The sequence below is a fragment of the Dryobates pubescens genome, chromosome 4 (genome assembly GCF_014839835.1).
Source record: "Dryobates pubescens isolate bDryPub1 chromosome 4, bDryPub1.pri, whole genome shotgun sequence".
In the NCBI taxonomy this organism is placed as follows: Eukaryota; Metazoa; Chordata; class Aves; order Piciformes; family Picidae; genus Dryobates; species Dryobates pubescens.
Window position 1 is genome coordinate 32,487,640 of NC_071615.1, and position 13,645 is coordinate 32,501,284.

Sequence of the window (13,645 nt, forward strand, 5' to 3'; positions counted from 1 at the left end):
ACAGAGCACTGGAGCAGGCTGCCCAGAGAGGTTGTGCAGTCTCCTCTAGAGACTTCGCAGCCCCATCTGGATGTGTTCCTGTGTGACCTGTGCTAGATTCTATGGTCCTGCCCTGCCAGGGAGGTTGGACTCGATGATCTTTGAAGGTCCCTAACATCCTATGATCCCGGGCGCCCTGCTTTAGCAGAGGGGTCGGGCCAGACGCTGCGCAGAGCACCCAGCCCGGCGCGCAGGCACTCGGCGCCCGCCGCAGGGCAGGAAGAAGCGGCGCACCCGGGGCGGGCCCCGAGGCGGCGCGGCTCCGCCCGATCGCTGCGGCGAGGACAAGCCTCCGCCGGGCCGGTACCACCGCCGTGGGGGTGAGCGCCCCGCGGCTGCCGGCGGCAGCGCCCCGCTCCGCCCGGCCGCACCGCCGAGGAACGGCGGCCGCTGGCCGCGCACCGCTGCCGCGGCTCCCAGCTCCGGCTCTCCCCGCAGCCCACGGACCCGGCCCGCTCCCCCCTTCCTGGTGGGGTGGTTGAGGCCGGGCGAGGCCGTGCCGGCAGGGGCAGGGACCGGGGCTAGTGGAAGATGGCGTTTCCCGGGCAGCCAGCGCCTGGCGGCGGTTTCTACCAGGGCGGGGTAAGCGGGGCTGGCGGCGGGCACGGGCACGGCGGGGCGGTTGCTCAGCAGCTGCCCGGGAGCCAGCGGTGCCCTCTGGCAGCCCGGAGTGCAGGACAGCAGAGGGGATTCTGCCCCTGGACTCTGCTCTGCTGAGACCCCACCTCCAATCCTGCCTCCACTTCTGGTGTCCCCAGCTTGAGGAGGACACAGAGCTGCTGGAGCGAGTCCAGAGGAGGCCACAAAGATGACCCAAGGGCTGGAGCACCTCTGCTGTGAGGACAGGCTGAGGGAGCTGGGGTTGTTCAGCCTGGAGAAGAAAAGACACCAGGGGGCCCTTAGAGCTGCCTGCCAGGACCTGAAGGGATCCTACAGGAAGGCTGCAGAGAGACTTTTCCCAAGGGTGTTAAGGGGGAATGGTTTGAAGCTGAGGCAGAGCAGGGTTAGACTGGATCTGAGAGAGAAGCTCTTCAGTATGAGGGTGGTGAGACTCTGGAATAGGCTGCCCAGGGAGGCTGTGGCTGCCTCCTCCCTGGGGGTGTTGAAGGCCAGGCTGGATGAAGCTTTGAGCAGCTGAGTCTAGCTGAGGGGTGTCCCTGCCCATGGTGGGGAGGTGAGGAGATGAGCTCTGAGGTGCCTTCCAACCTGAGCCCTTCTAGAATGTTTAATTTTATTCTTGCTTTCATTTTCTTCTTCTTTCCCAAGTATGGAGGAGCTCCAGGAGGACCAGCATTCCCTGGCCAAGCTCAGGATCCTTTGTATGGGTATTTTGCTGCTGTAGCAGGGCAGGTAAAAGAACTTCCTGGATTTTTGCTTGGGTTTTCCTTTGTTTGTTTCCTGGGGAATCATTTCTAAATTAGCTTTTGGAAAGAGGAAGGCCTCTTGTTTGTGGTGCAGCAAATCTATACACAGAGAAGCAAGGACTGGGTTGGGTTGGAAGGGCCTCCCATTAGGCCAGCCTGCTCAAGGTTCCGGCCAACCTGGCTCTCAATACTTCCAGGTCTTTAAAAGGATCATGGGAGTGACCTGTTGAGGGGTGGTGGCTTCAAACTGGAAGAAGCTGGATTGAGATGAGACATGAGGAAGTAATTCTTCCTTATCAGGATGGTGCACTGGAACAGGTTGCCCAGAGAAGCTGTGGAGGCTCCAAGCCTGGCAGTGCTCAAAGCCAGGTTGGATGAGGCCTTGATAAACCTGAGCTAGTGGGAGGTGACCCTGCCCATGGCAGGGTGTTAGAACTGGATGATCATGAAGGTCCCTCCCAACCCAGCCCATTCTAGGATTCTGTGATCTGGACTGTAATTTGTGTCATGGAGCAGAGTTGGAAGGGTGAGGAGGGCCTGGGTCTGGGAATAACCAGCCTGGGAGAGGGGATGAAGGCAAGAGCTGATACATCTTCTGTTCTCCAAAGGATGGACAAATAGATGCTGATGAGCTGCAGAGATGTCTCACCCAGTCAGGCATTGCAGGAGCATATAAACGTAAGTGCATGATTTCAACCCAACCCCACCCCACCCTAGAGCTCACCAGGCCTTGGGGTGCCTTCTGCAGTTTGTGTTTGCATGGGGAAGAGGCTTGCTTTCCACATGGGCTGCTCTGAGACCCAAACCCTCTCCTGTGCACACAGAAATGCTCTGCCCAACCTCCTTAGCTGTCCTCTGCCCAGCAGAGATGGAGAAGTTTGGCTTGTAATGGCCAACTAGTTCTTCAGAAGGTCCCTTAGTTCCCTTCTGCCCAGCTGAGGAGCTGGAGAAGTTTGCTGTGCAGTGGTCAACCAGTTCTTCAAATGGTCCCTCTGTTCTTTGACTGGAGCTTTGATACTGGCCAAAAGATTCTGTGGCAGGCTCCTCTGTCCCCCTCCCTTCAGGTACTCAAGACCAGGCTGGACAAGGCCTTGAGCAGCCTGGTCTAGTAGGAGGCATGGGCTGCATGCAGTGGAAGCTGTTCTCTGCTGTTTGACACACTCAGGTTTGATCAGGATAGAAGAACAAGCAGTTAAAAATGCTGTGTTTAGATGACACACACCTGCATCACTGAGTTTCCTTTGTTGTCTGATTTCAACAGCTTTCAACTTGGAGACCTGCAGACTCATGATCTCCATGCTGGATGTATCCTTTACCATGAAAGGGAAGTATTTGGAGCTGGCATAAGCAAAGATTCAGAGATCCACTGAATGATTTGAGGTGGAAGGGACCTTCAGGATCACCCAGTTCTGACCCCCTGCCATGGGCAGGGACAGCTCCCACTAGCTCATTGACCCTCAAGAAGAGTTTTGACCTACAGATGGTGAAAAATGCAAATTTTCATAGAATAATGGAATTGTTTGGGCCACAAAAGACCTTCAAGGTCACCAAGTTCACCCTTCAACCCAACACCACCATGGCCACTAAGCCTTATTGAAGAGAGGGCTTTTAATTTTGTTTATCTCAAGAACTCCTTTCCTTAGCTTTGAAATCAGAGGGACATGTCTGGGACACTGGGGTTTAACGAGTTCAAGGAGCTGTGGGCTGTGGTCAATGGCTGGAAGCAGCACTTCATGAGCTTTGACAGCGATGGAAGCGGCTCTGTGGATCGTCAGGAGCTGGAGAAAGCCTTGGTGAACATGGGTGAGTGGGGAAGGAGGACAGGCACTGCCTGGAGAAGGTGCAACAAGGGCTGCAAAGCTGCTAGGAGCCTGGGACATCTCTGTGATGGGGACAGGCTGAGAGAATTGGAGCAGTCTGAGGGGGGATCTCATCAATGCTGATCAATACTGCAAGGGTGGGTGTCAGGAGGATGGGAGCAGGCTTTGTTTACTGGTGCCCAGGGACAGGACAAGGGGTGAGGGGCACAGACTGGAACATCAGAAGTTCATCTGAACATGAGGAGGAACTTCTGTAATTCAAGGGTGCTGGAGCCCTGGAGCAGGTGGTGGGAGTCTGTGTCTCTGGAGTCATTCCAGACCCATGTGGATGTGTTCCTGAGTGACCTGCCCTGGGTGACCCTGCCTTGGTGGGGGGCTTGGACTGGATGATCTCCACAAGTCCCCTCCAATCCCTCCTGTTCTGTGTGAAGTGTTCTTGCTTCTGCTGCTGACCTACAGCATGCCCCAGGACCAGTCACCATCCTGCAGTATCTGGCTCCTGATGCTTCCAGTTACAGATGGGTTGGATTCTGTGCCCTCACCTTTTTAAAAGGCAGCTTTTGATGTCCCCTCAGGGTTCCGGCTGAGCCCACAGGCAGTGACGGCCATCACGAGGAGGTTCAGCACCCATGGCAAGATCACTTTTGATGACTACATTGCCTGCTGTGTGAAGCTCAGAGCTCTCACAGGTATGTTGGCTTCTAGCCCTCATGGAACCATAGACTGGGTTGGGTTGGAAGGGACCTTCAAGATCATCCAGCCCTAACCCCCTGTCATGGGCAGGGACACCTCCCACCAGCCCAGCTTGCTCAAGGCCTCATCCAGCCTGGCCTTGAAGACCTCCAGGCTGGGAGCCTCCACAGCTTCTCTGGGCAACCTGTCCCAGTGCCTCACCACCCTTCTGGGCAAGAATTGCTTCCTCATGGCTCCTCTCAATCCAGCTCCTTCCAGTCTGAAGCCATGACCCCTCATCCTGTCACCCCAGGCCTTTGTCAAAAGTCCCTTCCCAGCTCTCCTGGAGCCCCTTCAGGTACTGAAAGGTTGCTCTAAGGTCTCCCTAGAGCCTTTTCTTCTCCAGGCTGCATAGCCCCAGCTCTCAGCCCTCTGATCATCTTGGTGGCCTGCTCTGGCCCAGATCTAACAGTTCCATATCCTCATGTTTGGGGGTTGCAGAGCTCATTGCTGTATTGCTCGCCACACATTTTTCATTGGCAAGATGATTTTTCACCTGTCTCCAGTTCAGGCTGAACTTTTACCACCACTAGATGGGCTCCTTTTGATAGAGATCCAGGCAGATGTGAACCAATCCTGAATTTTTGACACCCCCATTGAAAAACTGACTGAAAACTGCAGCAGGCATCATTCCAGAGACTAGCAAAGTTGTTGTCCATGCCAAGTGTGGATGTGAAGAGTGTGCAATGAGCCTGGGAATAAGTCTTCCTGAGTTCTCTTCACATCCTCTGGGGATTTTGTGGCAGTACTCTGCATTTTACCCCCCAAAATGATGAATTCTTCTCACCTGCTTTCTTTTCTTCATCTGTTTATGCAGAATGCTTCAGAAGAAGGGATGCCTCTCAGCAGGGTTTTGTGAACTTCCAGTATGATGATGTAAGTGAACTCCTAAGGAATCAGCTCAAATTGCAGAGTAGGACTAAAGAAAAGCTTTAAAAAACTGGAGACAAACAGCAGGGCTTTGAGTCCCTGCCTCTTCTCAGGCCTGTGGTGCCAACTGAGACATCTAGGGGTGTTGAGTATTGGCTCAAGAGGTTTTCACAGAGAATCCTAGAATGGGCTGGGTGGGAAGGGACCTCAAAGATGGAAGGGGTTGGGTTGGAAGGGACTTTCAGGGTTATCCAGTTCCAACCCTCTGCCAGGGGCAGGGACACCTCCCACCAGCCCAGCTTGCTCAAGGCCTCATCCAACCTGGCCTTGAACACCTCCAGGAAGAGGTGAGAAGTTGATCTCTACCATCCCTCTAAGGAGTGTTTTTTCTTTCTCCAGTTCATCCAGTGTGTTATGAGCATCTGAAGCAGGGCAGCAAGCCATGGCTGACCAGGATGAACATTCCAGCCTGTGTTGTGCTTTGCCAAGCCTTGCAGTGCCTGTGTCCCTCCAGACTGGCTGTCCTCTGATGGTCTCGCTTTGCACACTGCAGATGTTGAGTTTCCACAATGACTGTAAGCTTTGGTGTGCTCCTGGCTTCCCCTTCCACCCTGCCTCCATTAAAGATGGGTTTATTTCTAGAAACTGAATTCACTTTGCATAACTCAAGGTTTTCTTCTTCCTCTCCTGGGTTTTTCCCTCAGATTCACTCCAGCAGCTCCTGGAGTGCACTTGACCTTTTTCTGCCCTAGATGGAATCAGAAACTCACAATCATTTGGTTGGCAAAGCCCTTCAAGTTCATCCTTTTGCTTCTCGCTCTTCAACTGGTAGTGGAAGGGCCTTGAGCAGGAACTGGGGCTCAGAAGGCTCAGGGACTAGTGGGAGGTGTCCCTGCCCATAGCAGGGGGTTGGAATGGGCTGATCTTGAAGGTCCCTTCCAACCCAATCTAAGACTCCATGCTGTGGAAGCCATATGAGTAGTGGGTTGTAGCTCCACTGTGGGCCAAGAAATGCCTTCAGAGGAGACCAGAATGCTCAAGGTCTTTAAAAAGGAGGGCAATAACCTCACAATGTGCTTGGTAAGAGGAATGAGAGAAAGAAATCTTTGCCAAAGGTACAGAATCCCAGCATGGTGTGGTTTGGAAGGGCCTCTGGAAATCATCCAGTCCAACCCCCCTGCTCCAGCAGGGGCACTCACAGCAGCTTGCCCAGGATCACAGTGGGGGTTGGAAGCCTGCTCCAGGGCTCCAGCATCCTTACACCAAAGAAGTTTCTCCTTAAGTTCAAGTGAAACCTCCTGGGTTCCAATTTGTGCCCACTGCCCCTTGTCCTGTCACTGGGCACCACTGACAAGAGCCCAGCCCCATTCTCCTGCCCCTCACCCTTTAGCTCTTGCTGAGCTTTGATCAGATCCCCTCTGGGGCTGCCCTGTCCCAGGCTCAACAGCTGCAGGGCTCTCAGCCTTTGCTCCTCACAGAGATGCTCCAGGCCCCTCAGCATCTTTGTGTCCCTGCACAGGACTCTCTCCAGCAGTTCCCTGTCTCTCTCTTGAACTGGAGAGCCCAGAACTGGACGCGGTATTCCAGTTGTGGCCTCACCAAGGCAGAACAGAGGGGCAGGAAACCCTCCCTTGCCCTGCTGGCCACACTCTTCTTCATGCACCCCAGCACACTGTTGGCCTTCTTCACAGAAACAACCAGGTTGGAAGAGACCTCCAGCCTTTGCTCCTCACAGAGATGCTCCAGGCCCCTCAGCATCTTCATAGCCTCTGTGGCACTCTCTCTAGCAGTTCCCTGTCCTTGAACTGGAGAGCCCAGAACTAGACACAACACTCCAGATGTGGATTCACCAGGGGATAGCAGAGGGAGAGCAGAACCTCCCTTGCCCTGCTGGCCACACTCTTCTTCATGCACCCCAGCACACCTCTGGCCTTCTTGGCCATGAAGGCACATTGCTGGCTCCTGGGGAACTTCTTATCCCCCAGCACTCCCAGATCCTTCTCCATGGAGCTGCACTCCAGCAGGTCACCCCTCAGCTGTCAGTACAGCAGGAGTGCTCAAAGCCATTCCAAGTGAGTGGCCTGCTCCAGAAGCTCTGTGGACACCTACCTGCCCTCAATCAGGTTTGACTTGCTTCAGAAGATTTACCAGAACTGTTGGCTGTGAAGGAAAACCACCTGAAGGCAAACATTTTGTCATGTTCCAACATACAACCTCATCAGAAAGGGTCACTTAGGAAAGGAAATGACATAAAAGAGGTAGAGGGTCCAGATCCATGGTAGGTGCTCCTGGCACCATGACATCTACTTGATGACAGTGCTGTTGGGCAAGGTGTCCAGCTGCACCACCCCCTATCAGGTGGTTTATTCTACAGTGGTGCCACCTTGAAGCTAAGAATGAGTCCAAGTTGGAAAGCTGTAGGGTTATAAACTGCTTTAATATGGTCCAGGTTCTCACTGACCAAAAATGGCCCAGCCAAAAGCACTTGTGTTACACCAACCTTCAGAAGGCTCAGGTGGGAGACAGTCAACCAGCCAGTGAGACACCAAGAGTTGGCATCTCAGTCATAGTCATAGAGTGGGTTGGTTGGAAGGGACCTTCAAGAGCATCCAGTTCCATCCCCCTGCCACCAGCCCAGCTTGCTCGAGGCCTCATCCAACCCTGCTTTGAACACTTCCAGGTGTTACTATCTCCATGGCAAAAGGTTTGTTGCCCCCTACCCTGGTGGTTTTAAGCTAAAAATCTTGTGCTCAGTTTAGACATAGAATAGATTTGGTTGGTAGGGACCTTAAAGATCATCCAGCTCCAATCCCTGCCATAGGCAAGGACACCTCCCACCAGCCCAGCTTGCTCAAGGCCTTGCACACCTCTAGGCTTGGCGCCTCCACAACCTCCCTGGGCAACCTGTTCCAGTGTCTCCCCACCCTCATGGGCAAGAATTGCTTCCCCAAAAGAGCTGAAGAGGCTCCAGGGGCTTCAGGCTGTGGCAGTGCACCCATTCGTAACACAAGCACATCATTCTAGAGCATGGTGAAGGTGGTGCCATGAAAAGACAGCAATGAAGCTGGCCACCTGCCCAGCACTGGTGTCACCTAGCACAGTGAAGTGGTTACACTTCTACTCAGCTCCTCCTTGCCATCTGAAATGCTCCATCAAAACCTAGCAGCTCTCACCAGGAGGAATTCACACCACCACCACCTGCTGGACTGATGACTCGGAAGCATTCCCAGGGTGTACCTTGTTTAAAGACTGCTGGATCACTCTTGGTGGCAACTCTGAGAGGTCACAGTGGGCACCTCACTGAGAAACACAATCTGGCTGCTCCCTCTGATGATGATTTGAGACAATGTGCTGCTCTCCTGCTTCCTATGGTCCTAGAAGCCAACTGAGATTGCCAAGACTGAGATGCTGGGAAGGAAGGAAAGGTTTGGGTCAGACACCACTTTCTGAGGGACACAGCTTTACAGTGCTGCACCTTCTGTATTTCCAAAGACACCTGCCCACGACAGCAGAACATCTGGAGTGTGATGACATCGGTCATGACTGTAGGACACTGGGAAGGGAGGGAAAATTTGGGTCAGACACCACTTTCTGAGGGACACAACTTTACAGTGCTGCACCTTCTGTATCTCCAAAGAGGTCTGCTCATGATATGAGAACATCTGGAGCGTGCTGATGTCAGTCAAGGCTGTAAGTTACTGAGAAGAAAGGAAAAACTTGGGTCAGGCACCACTTTCTGAGGGACACAACTTTACAGTGCTGCACCTTCTGTATCTCCAAAGAGGTCTGCTCATGATATGAGAACATCTGGAGCGTGCTGATGTCAGTCAAGGCTGTAAGTTACTGAGAAGAAAGGAAAAACTTGGGTCAGGCACCACTTTCTGAGGGACACAACTTTACAGTGCTGCACCTGCTGTATCTCCAAAGAGGTCTGCTCGTGATACCGGAACACCTGGAGTGTGATGACATCAGTCACAACAATTTCTGTAGGCATCTGGCAAAGTCCACTGCTGCAGCAGGGCTGGGTTTGCCAGGACCCCACGTTTGGACATCTCCAGGCTGCTTACTGAGGTTAGAAACACGTCAGGTAAAAAACAAAAGAGAGCAAACCCTTGGTTTTGGGGCTTTTGTGTTGCCTCTCAGAGCTTGGAAGCCTGCCCCAGAAGAACTCCTACGTTTCTTACTCCTGCATGCTTGTTTCTACTACGGCTTGGGCGGGTACCCCTTGGAGGTGGAAAGCGAAGAAGAGAAGGTTCATGCACAGCGAACGAGTTTACAGCTGGGCTCTCCAGAGCTGCCTCCCCACAGGGTCCACTCTGGTCCAACTCAGTTCTGCAGCAAACCAGCCCTGCTGGAGGGGCCTGGCAGATGGGCTGCAGCTGGGGCTCTGGGTGAGGACATCATGCGGCACGGCCTCGGCTCAGCCTGGCTCCTGATCCCCTGCTGGGGTTAGGAGTCTGGGTCTGCATCAACTCCACAAACTCATCAGCTAAGATAAAAAACAAGCCCAGGGCCCATGGTTTGTCTTCCTCCAGGCAAGAAGAGGCTCTCCCAGTGATCACAGGCATGTCTGCTGGTCTGTTGAACTGTCTGAAGAGCAGATGGATGTGCAGCGACTCAGCAGCTCCGAGGTCCCACTGAGTCCCAAGGAACAGTCCTGATGTCACCCCAGGAGCACAGTGCAGCTAAATGGATGTCTCCCATAGCTGGTGGGGAGAAGAAACACAAACACACCTTCAGCACCAAGAGACAAGCTCTGGCGACCTGCCTCTATGTCACTTGGGTCACCAAGGCTGTGCTCTTGGTCCCTTCCCAGCCTCTGGTGGGTGTCTCCCCTCAGAATCATAGAATGGTGGGGTTGGAAGGGACCTCTGGAGATCATCCAGTCCAACCCCCCTGCCACAGCACGGTCACCCAGGACAGGTCACACAGGAACACATCCAGATGGGGCTTGAAAGTCTCCAGAGATGGAGACACCACCACCTCTCTGGGCAGCCCGCTCCAGTTCTCCAGCACCCTCACACCAAAGAAGTTTCTCCTGATGTTGAGGTGGAATCTCCTGGTTTCCAGTTTGTGCCCCTTGTTCCTTGCCCTATCACAGGACACCACTGCCCCTTCTTCTTGCCCCCCACCCCTCAGATATTTACAGACAGTGATCAGATTCCCTCTGGGGCTGCTCTTCTCCAGGCTCAACAGCCCCAGGGCTCTCAGCCTTTCTTCAGCAGACTTCTCTTTTTGTCACCAACAGGAGAGAGAGCAGTTACAGGAATCTTGTCTGTGTCAGGAACACAGAATCATGGAATGGCTTTGGTTGGCAAAGCCCTTTCAGATCACCCAGCCCAACTATTCTCTAACTCTGCCAAGGCTGGGGCTAAACGATGGCCCTCAGCACCACATCTCTGCCTCTGGGAAACACCTCCAGGGATGAGGACTCCACCACCTCCCTGGGCAGCCTGTGCCAATCCCTGACCACTCTTGCAGAAAAGAAATTTTTCCTCATCTCCAACCTGAACCTCCCCTGGCACAATTTCAGGGCATTTCTTCCTGTTCTCTCACCTGAGACTAAACAGAAGAGTCCAAGCCCCACCTGGCTTCAGCCTCCTTTCAGGGAGCTGTAGAGAGCAATGAGGTCTTCCCTCAGCTTCCTCTTCTCCACAGTAAGCACCCCCAGGTCCCTCAGCTGCTCCTCCCCAGCCCTGTTCTCCAGACCCTTCCCCAGCTTCCTTGCCCTTCTCTGGAGCTGCTCCAGCCCCTCAATGGCCTTGGAGTGAGGGCCCCAAAACTGAACCCAGCCAGCACTCCAGGTGTGCCACCAGTGCTCTCACCCAGTCCTGGACCTGCCATGCTGCATTTTGGGAAACCACCGGAAGATGAGGTCAGGTCAGTGATGAAGGGAGGGGAGAAGAGGGCCACCTACCCTGGCACTTTGTCTGTTGGCTTTCTTCTCCTCATCGGGCAGCGGTGGCATGGGGTAAGGATACTTCCTGCTAGAAGCGATGGAGCCCGTGGATGAAGATGGAGACTTGGCAGGAGAAAGGGTCCTGAGGTGGTGAAAGACACAAAATCAAGGTGGTGGCTGCAGGCCCCAGCACTGCCTCAGCAACTGCCACTGCTCTGCAGCCTGGTTCAGAGCCCAGCGCCTGGCTCAGCACCAGGGCAGTGAAATGGGCCGATCAATACTTTCATTAACAACTAACCCATTTCCTAAACTGATCAATCAATCTAATGGGTTCATGAGCCAATTTCCTGAACAATTAACCATTTTCCGATGCATGGAATACAATTTCCTGAACAATGGAAGGCATTTCCCCAACAATTAATAAAATGGATGAGGAAATGTCCCAAGGAATGAATAAAATTAGTAAGTTAATGAGGAAATGTCCCCCAAATTAAAATGAATTAATGAGGAAACGTGCTCAATAACTAATAAAATTAATGAATTAATAAGTTTCCTGAATAAGTGACACAATGAATGAATCAATTAAGACATTTCCAGAATAATATAGTGACTCAAATAAGTCATTTCCAGAATAAGTGATAAAATGAATGAATCAATTAAGAAATGTCCAAAATAATATAATGAATGACTTGAGTAAGACATTTCCAGACTAATTAATGAGTGAATTAAACTGATAAAATTAATAAATCAATTAAGACATTTCCAGACTAATATAATGAATGACTCAATTAAACTGATAAAATTAATAAATCCATTAAGAAATTTTCAGACTAATTAATGAGTGAATTAAACTGATAAAATTAATAAAGCCATTAAGAAATTTTCAGACTAATTAATGAGTGAATTAAACTGATAAAATTAATAAATCCATTAAGAAATTGCCAGAATAATTAATGAGTGAATTAAACTGATAAAATTAATAAATCCATTAAGACATTTCCAGACTAATTAATGAGTGAATTAAACTGATAAAATTAATAAATCAATGAAGAAATTTCCAGAATATAATGAATGACTCAAACATTTCTAGAATAATTAATAAGTGAATTAAACTGATAAAATAAAGCAATTACGAAAATTCCAGAATAATATAATGAATGACTCAATTAAACTGATAAAATTAATAAACCAATTAAGAAATTTCCAGGATAATATAATGAATGACTCAAATAAGACATTTCCAGAATAATTAATGAGTTAATTAAACTGATAAAATTAATAAATCAATGAAGAAATTTCCAGAATAATATAATGAATGACTCAAACATTTCCAGAATAATGAGTTAATTAAACTGATAAAATTAATAAATCAATCAAGAAATTCCCAGAATAATATAATGACTCAAATAAGACATTTCCAGAATAACTGAGTTAATTAAACTGATAAAATTAATAAATCCTTTAAGAAATGTCCAGCATAATATAATTAATGACTCCATTAAACTGATCAAATTAATAAATCAATTAAGAATTTCCCAGAATAATATAATGACTCAAATAAGACATTTCCAGAATAACTGAGTTAATTAAACTGATAAAATTAATAAATCCCTTAAGAAATGTCCAGCATAATATAATTAATGACTCAAACTGATAAAATTAATAAATCAATTAAGAAATTTCCAGCATAATATAATTAATGACTCAAACTGATAAAATTAATAAATCAATTAAGAAATTTCCAGCATAATATAATTAATGACTCAAACTGATAAAATTAATACATCAATTAAGAAATGTCCAGCATAATATAATTAATGACTCCATTAAACTGATCAAATGAATAAATCAATTCAGAAATTCCCAGAATAATACAATGACTCAAATAAGACATTTCCAGAATAATGAATGAGTTAATTAAACTGATCAAATTAATAAATCCTTTAAGAAATGAATGAGTTAATTAAACTGATCAAATTAATAAATCCTTTAAGAAATGAATGAGTTAATTAAACTGATCAAATTAATAAATCCATGAAGAAATGTCCAGCATAATATAATTAATGACTCCATTAAACTGATCAAATTAACAAATCCATGAAGAAATGTCCAGAATAATATAATGAATGACTCAAATAAGACATTTCCAGAATAATGAATGAGTTAATTAAAAAACTTCCCGAGTAATTAATACAATCAATGAAGAAATGTCCCGGATGATGAATAAAATTAACGAATGAATGAAGACATTCCCTGAATAATGAAGAAAATGAATGAATTTGTGAATAATCGGGCCAAATCAATTAACACATTTACTGACCAACAAAAAGATCTCCTGAATAATGAATGCCTCCAATTAATGGGTAGATTTCCTGAAGAATGAATGTAATTAATGAATTCATGCATGCATTTCCTGAATTAGGGAATACGTGTTCTGAATAATGAATGTAATGTCTGAATTCATGACTTCATTTCCTGAATTAATACTTTCCTGAGTTACAAATACATTCCCTGATGCACTGCATGAATTTCCTGAATAATAATGAATGGATTTCCCCAATCGATGACTAAATGTCCCCAGTCAGTGGGACAAAATCAATACACTTCCAGAATTCATGAATAATTTTCCCAAACTAAGGAATAGAATTTCTGGAGACTAAAGCTCATGAATAATGAATACATTTCCCAAATAGTGAAGGAATTGAACAAATTAATGAATACATTTCCCAAGTTAATGAATAAATTTCCCAGATCAGTGACTAAATTTCCCCAATTAATGAATCATTTCCCCAAATGAGGGAATTATTTCCTGCATGAATGACTGATTTCCTGAATAAGAGTAATAAAGTTATTGATAGCTTTCAGGAACACTTGGTAGAAGAAAAAGAAGAAAATAAATCTATTTCTTCTTAGAATTTCAA

The 13,645-nt window shown here is 48.5% G+C and overlaps 2 protein-coding genes across 2 annotated transcripts in view; one reads left to right on the top strand and one right to left on the bottom strand.

Moving 5' to 3' along the window:
- Positions 1–548: 548 nt before the first annotated feature.
- SRI (sorcin) lies at positions 549–5,486 on the top strand. The gene is made up of 8 exons (XM_054161383.1): positions 549–621; positions 1,306–1,389; positions 2,012–2,081; positions 2,665–2,708; positions 3,059–3,206; positions 3,799–3,912; positions 4,773–4,831; positions 5,225–5,486. Exons 1-8 carry the CDS (start codon positions 571–573, stop codon positions 5,249–5,251), a joined length of 597 nt encoding a protein of 198 aa, XP_054017358.1. The 5' UTR covers positions 549–570; the 3' UTR covers positions 5,252–5,486.
- Positions 5,487–6,548: 1,062 nt separating this feature from the next.
- Positions 6,549–13,645, bottom strand: part of ADAM22 (ADAM metallopeptidase domain 22) — an 83,957-nt gene continuing 76,860 nt past the window's right edge. The window contains exons 32-33 of the mRNA XM_054161040.1: positions 10,743–10,866; positions 6,549–9,531 (exon numbers count right to left, since the gene is read on the bottom strand). Coding sequence (XP_054017015.1) covers positions 9,511–9,531; positions 10,743–10,866 — 145 coding nt within the window. The 3' untranslated portion in view covers positions 6,549–9,510. The remainder of the gene's footprint in view (positions 9,532–10,742; positions 10,867–13,645) is intronic.